General features: G+C 47.4%; 1 protein-coding gene across 6 annotated transcripts in view; it reads right to left on the bottom strand.

Annotated features, from left to right (window-relative positions):
* Window positions 1–4,529: 4,529 nt before the first annotated feature.
* Window positions 4,530–6,972, bottom strand: part of IFT43 (intraflagellar transport 43) — a 48,388-nt gene continuing 45,945 nt past the window's right edge. For all 6 annotated transcript variants that reach the window (XM_062636093.1, XM_062636091.1, XM_062636089.1 and 3 more), the window contains one exon: window positions 4,530–6,635. In XM_062636093.1, the coding sequence (XP_062492077.1) occupies window positions 6,528–6,635 (108 nt within the window). In that variant the 3' untranslated portion in view covers window positions 4,530–6,527. The remainder of the gene's footprint in view (window positions 6,636–6,972) is intronic.

Below are 6,972 nucleotides of genomic sequence, written 5' to 3'. Positions count from 1 at the left end.
ATTGCCACTCATGCTAAGCAGAGAGGAGTGAGCAGACCTCCCCTGCCTGGCTTGCATTGGTGCAGTGGTGCCTCTCGCAGTACAGATATAGCAGCACTAAACCAATCCACTCAATCAGACACAGACCCCAAAAATGAGCACCTCATAGTGCCCCGGTGCTGTGCTTGTCCGCACACATGTGCCTTGATCGCTTCCAGCCTCTATCTACTCTGACATCCCGTATCTTCAGGTTGTGGAAAACACTGTCACCCAGTAATCTGCCCCTTTTCCTGCTCTGTGCATATCACTGGCGTGATCAGGCCTATCTCTGCATGGAGGAGGGACTGGCTGACCAAATTTCTTTAATTAAAAGAAAAAGGATCAGGTTTATTCCAGATAAGCAGGCAGGATTAAAATAGACAGAAAGAATAGACAAGGGGCAGCTGTCAGCACTCCAGCTGATCCAGTGTGATTATTAATAATGATAAGCAGGAGAAGAGGGCTAATAAAAGGATAATGAAGTGGTCCTGAAAGTGACAGGAGATAGAGCCCGATAAGAGGGCCCATGGCCCAGAGCTACTCTGGCCCCAATGAGGTTGGTGGGGAGCAGCCTGCTGGGGCAGACTCAGATAGCAGGGCACTAAGAGGAAAGGTTTCATCTCCCCAGGGTCCATAGCAGAGAGATTAATGGGCTCAGAAGCTCTGGATGTCCATGTCACACAGCATTCATGACTGACTCAATCAGGATTCAAGAAGGAGAAAATGGATGACCCAGGGAATTACAGGCCAGTCAGTCTCACCTCTGTGCCTGGCAAAATCTTGGAGCAGATTCTCCTGGAAGGCATGCTAAGGCACAAGAAAAACAACAAGGTGCTTGGTGACAGCCAGCATGGCTTCACTAAGGGGAAATCCTGCCTGACCAATTTGGTGGCCTTCTATGATGGGGCTACGGAACTGATGGACAGGGGTAGAGCAGCTGATGTCATCTACCTGGAATTGTGCAAAGCGTTCGACACTGTCCCACAAGACATCCTTGTCTCTAAATTGGAGAGACATCAATTTGATGGATGGACCACTCGGTGCATAAAGAACTGGATGGATGGCCACACACGAAGAGTTGTGGTCAATGGCTCAATGTCCGGCTGGAGACCAGTGGTGTCCCTCAGGGGTCGGTGTTGGGACCGGTCTTGTTCAACATCTTTGTTGCTGACATGGACAGTGGGATTGAGTGCGCCCTCAGCAAGTTTGCCGATGACACCAAGATGTGTGGTTTGGTTGATACGCTGGAGGGAAGGAATGCCATCCAGAGGGACCTTGACACGCTTGTGAGGTGGGCTGATGCCAACCTCATGAAGTTTAACCATGCCAAGTGCAAGGTCCTACACCTGGGTCGGAGCAATCCCAGGCACAGCTACAGGTTGGGCAGAGGAGAGATTCAGAGCAGCCCTGCAGAGAAGGACTTGGGGCTGCTGGTCAATGAGAAAATGAACATGAGCAGGCTTTAGTGTGCACTCGCAGCCCAGAAAGCCAACTGTATCCTGGGCTGCATCAAAAGGAGCATGACCAGCAGGTCAAAGGAGGTGATCCTGCCCCTCTGCTCTCGTGAGACCTCACCTGGAGTATTGTGTGCAGTTCTGGTGTCCTCAACATAAAAGGGACATGGAACTGTTGGAACAAGTCCAGAGAAGGGCCACGACGATGATCAGGGGACTGGAGCACCTCCCGTATGAAGACAGGCTGAGAAAGTTGGGGCTGTTCAGCCTGGAGAAGAGAAGGCTGCGTGGAGACCTCATAGCAGCCTTCCAGTATCTGAAGGGGGCCTATAGGGATGCTGGGGATGGACTCTTCATTAGGGACTGTAGTGACAGGACAAGGGGTAACGGGTTAAAACTTAAACAGGGGAAGTTTAGATTGGATAGAAGGAGGAAGTTACTTACTGTGAGGGCGGTGAGGCACTGGAATGGGTTGCCCAGGGAAGTTGTGAATGCTCCATCTGTGGCAGTGTTCAAGGCCAGGTTGGACAGAGCCTTGGGTGACATGGTTTAGTGTGAGGTGTCCCTGCCCACGGCAAGGGGGGTTGGAACTAGATGATCTTAAGGTCCTTTCCAACCCTAACTATTCTATGATTCTAGGATGCTTCCCAGGCTGTGGCTGCAGGGAGTGCAGGTCTTCCCCCCAGGTAAAGCATGGCCATAGGAGTACTGGTCTCACCAGGGCAGCTGATTGTGCATCCATCATGGTGCCCCACAGCTGGGACCCTGTCTTGGCCCTCACTCAGCTCCGCGCAGCCCCAGCCAAGTCCAGGACTGGAATGACACATTTTAAAAGAGAGCACAAGAGAGAGAAGCTGCTGATGTGTGGGGACAGCTTCTGGGAGAGCACAGAAGCAGCATGAAGCATCTCTGCCCTATCTGGGGATCACCCACTGCTGTGGTTCCTCCTGGGTCTGTCAGCTCTTTAGGACATGAAAATATCCCATACCCTAGGCAGTTGTTCAAAAAGGTGGAAGGGTGCGGGTGAAGAAAGAGCAGCCAGTGAAGGACTGACTCTGGGTGCCCTTTCCCAAGGGAAAGCTCACATGCAGAATGTGAGGCACAGGCAAAGACAGCTTCAGCCTGGAAACAACACACTGCACCCACCTGTACTAGCTGGATACAGCTCCTAGCTGTGGTGCAGGTCAGTCAAGGGGAAATAAGGCGTGGAAAGTTATTTCCCGAGAGCCATTAAACAGAGAATTAAATCCCACCTAACAGCAAATTCAACCTCTCTCTTCTCTGTCAAGGAGAGGATCAAATCATCTGTAGAGATGCAGTGGAAAAGAAGGAAGGAGGCTGAGGAGTCAGATCCTCACAGCAAGCCACAGAACAAGTCAGAGGGATGGAGGAGACTCTGTCAGGGAATGCTGTGGGAGGAATTAAGGCTGCCTGGGACAAACTGGATTAGTTTCTATTCAAATTTGTCTCTTTTCTATCCAAACATCCCCTTTTCCTTCTCAAGTCTAGAGCAATACTCCTTCAGGAGAAAGACCCTGGCCAGGCTGTGAGGTCCCACTGGGGTGGTAGGGGGGCAGCTGGGTGTATGCCCAGCCAGAGCAGCCACGTTTTCCTCACTCTTGGCCATGGGCAGGCAGCAAGCAAGGCCCGGCCAAAAGAGTAGTGGGGAATATAGGCTCTGGCAAACGCTGCCTGGAACCATGCTCCTGCCAACCTGGGTCACTGCGGCAGATGCTAGGAGCATATGCCATGAATTAATTCCACTTTCCCTGAAACACTCAGGCGAGAGGAATGGTGGTACCTTTCCAACTTATTTACATAGGAGCTCCTCCCCACCTCCGTCACTTTGTCACACTTAATAAAACAACCAGCCAGGGTCCCTCTAAGAGGCGCTTCAATGGAAAGTTGCTGGGTCTGGCCTTTTTTCAGCTTTCATTTTCTAAATTTTTTTCTCCAGTGCTGCATATGCTGTCTCAGCCTCAATATTCCTCCTCCACCAACAAACTGCACTCTGGTAAGGCATCTCTACCGAGAAAGTCTACATAGATTGTATCAATTATTATCAGCAAATCCAGAAAGTCCTAAAACTGATAGGACCTAGAACTAATTTTTCCTTTCTGCCCTTTTACTTCATCTGTGATGAGGCTTGCCATTTGCCCAGTATACTGAGGCATTGAGCCTGCAAGAGGCTACCTGCAGGTTGATACTTACAGCCATCCAGAATGCCAGCAAATCCCTAGGCAGACACCCCAGATCAGCTCACTGAGCTAAACATGCTGTTGACAACACACATCTCGACAGGTTTGCAGCTCTCCCTCAGCACTGTATGAACAAAGCAGAACAAAGAGTAAGCAGGATGCAAGACTCTACACTGAACTGCTATCTTTAAATTGAAGATGGGAACTGCTCACCAAATATATGAAAGCCACGTTTGAATCAGGAACTTGAGGTTATTTGTTTCTAACGCTGATTTTGCCACAGATTCGTTGTGTGGCTCCAGGTGCACCATTACACCTTGCTTTATCACACTGTGATACAGGTCTGTGGAGACCAACAGGGAATTACTGCTATATTCCTTGGCTAGGCACAGCCCGGAGGGCTGATGTGAGCTCTTAGGAACCAGGCACACTGTTCTGAAAACTGTCTCACTTCCCACCTCACTTGGCAATCAACCAGAGCTACACCTTTTCAGGATACAAGAAAAAACGTATACCTGCCCTTTCTTCCTTTGCACGTTCTTTACATGGGACTTTTCAGAAATGCAGGTTCCTGAGGCAGCTTTGTCACAGTTAATACATACTGGTGTATCACCATGTGCCAAGAGCTGGATGGGGCACACAAAAGCACCTCATGGGCTTTTTTTAGCAAGAACAGTAACAGGAGCAGGCTCTTCTCTGCCAGCATCAGGACTTGAGAGAGGAAAAGCAACAGGTTTCAGCCACCTTCCCAGCACTGAAACCAAAACACGAGTGTGGAAGGAAGGTAGGCGGGAACAGCTTGCTGGAGGAAGGCCACCTCCTCCAGCTGGGGAAGGAATTGAAAACACATGGAAGCAAGTCTCAGTCTATTAAGTTTATTGAAGGAAATTAAAGGGACAACTTGATCACAGTGCACATAAATACTGAAGCAGGGAGAAAGTATCTGACAGCATTGCTTAACTGGGTAAAAGCATAAGCATGCTCAGGGAACAGAATATGAAACTGAAAAACTGTGTCTAGAAATAAAGCAGATTTTGAACCATAAGGGCAATTTGCTATTAGAAAAACTAACCAGGCAAGACTTTCAAATATACTATCTGCCTTTCTAAAAGAAAGGCAAAGCTCAGCCACATCTCACTGGACCTTGCCATGGCCTGTATTACAGCAGGCTGGGCTAAATGATCAAATCCTCCTCTTTCTGCCTTAAATCAAATGAGGTTGTGATTTTTTTCAAGCCCAACTCTTAAACTCTGCCAAGGTATCCGCTGGGCTCCCAAGGTCCCAGTGTGGGTACAGGCCTGTCCCAGACACACCTGCCTCCCACCCCAGAGCATCTCTGCCCAGGGCCGCAAGCCAGATGAGGGGAGCCAATAGCATCCATTATTTTTTTTTTCCGCCCAGACTGAGTCGTTGGATTTGTCTGATTTACTAAACTATAATAGTTTGATGCATTTATTGTTTTTCCTGGAATGTAGGAAGCATTTGAAAGTCTCTTTGAACCACAGGTGTCACAGAAACATAGACTAGCTCAGCTGGGAAGTTTTCTCTTCATACCAAAACAGCTTTCTTTGCTCAGAGAAAGACTTCAGGATTATTCTCCATACACTGGCCTCCCAAGCCTCTGTCTCACCTAGTTTTCTAGTTATAGGGGAGTTTTCTTGGTTGTAAAAAACAGCTTGCTTCTCCTTGAGACAGATGAGCCTCCCCATATTTTGGTGGCCCCAGACTGGTACCCAACTGCTTCTCTCATTGATAGAATTGTTTGGCATATCAACTCTGGATCTGAAATTTTGCAGAGTACTGAATTCACAGTGAGTTATTTGACCTGTCCTGCTGTCAGTGCAAGGGTGGGAATGCAATGCCCTCTTACACCAAGTGAGTTAAGAAAAGCAGTACAGCAAGCCTTCCTCCCAGCACCTGCACTGCCCCCTAGATGAATACAGCAAGATTCTCTAACAGGACAAGGCTTTGAAGGACACCGGCTTAGAAGTAATGTTCCTGTTTCCTTCGAATAATGACCAAGGTTCTTTGGGGGCAAGGTATTAACAGCTAAATGGGTTTTTCTTTAGATGACAATAAGAGTGGCTTACTTGGCTCTAAAGAGACACCCACCAGGGAGTTACCTTGTTTCAGAGCAGCAGGCTCCATTCTTTCACATGCACGGAATAAACAGTGTTTTCATTAGAAACTACCTATTGCCTGAAGCTATCTCCATTCAGGCTGTGATCTCATCTGACTGCAAAAGCTAAGTGGGGTTAGGCCTGGTCAGAATTTAGCTGGGAAACCTTAAGCGAAAAAAAGAGATGCTGTAAGAAGTGGTGTTGCTGCTTCCTCTGAGTCAATACAGAGGTAATATTCCAGGAGAGAGGTTAAACTAGCAGGGGATGGCTGGAGGCTGCTGGATGAAATGTAAAATGGATAATCTGGCATTAACTTGTGGCATCTGTTGTGATGAAGATGGTAGTCTTCATGTCCTAGGCAAACAAATCCTATTAGCCTAAACTTCTCTGATAGCCATCACTGAAAACCACACTCCATTGTAAGATGGTCCACTACAGAGAAGCTGCATTTTGGTAGAGGAAAGATTGCCCATTGCAGTTACCTGTAAAGGTGCTAGTGAGATAGAAGTGACTGTTCCAAAGTAAATATTTTATTGTATTTAGAATTATTCATCTCTTTTGAGAACAAAGATTATTATTACAAAATACCCCAAATTTCTCCTAACCTTTCCTATAAAAAAGTCCTATTTATTTTCATGTCTCAAATCAATTCTCAAATACAAACAAGTGAATAGAAAATTGAAGTGCTAAACTATTTACAGGAGATACAAGTATGAGTTGTCTGGTGTGCTAGCGCTCTAGGGCAGACTGAGGTGGTCCTCTCTCTCAGACTGTCCCAGATCCCACTCTGTCACTAGTTCTGAGGACACCTCTGTGAAGAGATGGTCCCAATCCCAGCTGACATCCTACCAAAAAAAAAAAGACAAGCATGCTGAAATGGGTGCACACACAGTTGCATTCAGGCTGTTCTGCTTTAAAACATCCCTCTGCCCACACTCCAAATGCTTTCTGACTTTGTCGCTCTGTAGAACCACATGGTGGCTACCCAAAGACAAAACGCAACAGAGCACTGTTTCTTCATGGATCTGTGACAGTGCTAGGCCATTCACATTTTCCTTTACTAGTTCTTTCATCCTGATGAGGACCAATTACAGTAATACATTAATCTCACACAGAGAAAGCTCTACCTATCTTTAAAATAACATTCAGGGTAAATCAAACCTCCATCAGCTTGGACAAACT

This window comes from Pezoporus occidentalis, unplaced genomic scaffold (genome assembly GCF_034315485.1).
Source record: "Pezoporus occidentalis ecotype Australia unplaced genomic scaffold, CSIRO_AGI_Poc_V1 ctg47, whole genome shotgun sequence".
NCBI classification, from domain to species: Eukaryota; Metazoa; Chordata; class Aves; order Psittaciformes; family Psittacidae; genus Pezoporus; species Pezoporus occidentalis.
This window is presented reverse-complemented; position numbering and strand designations above follow the sequence as displayed.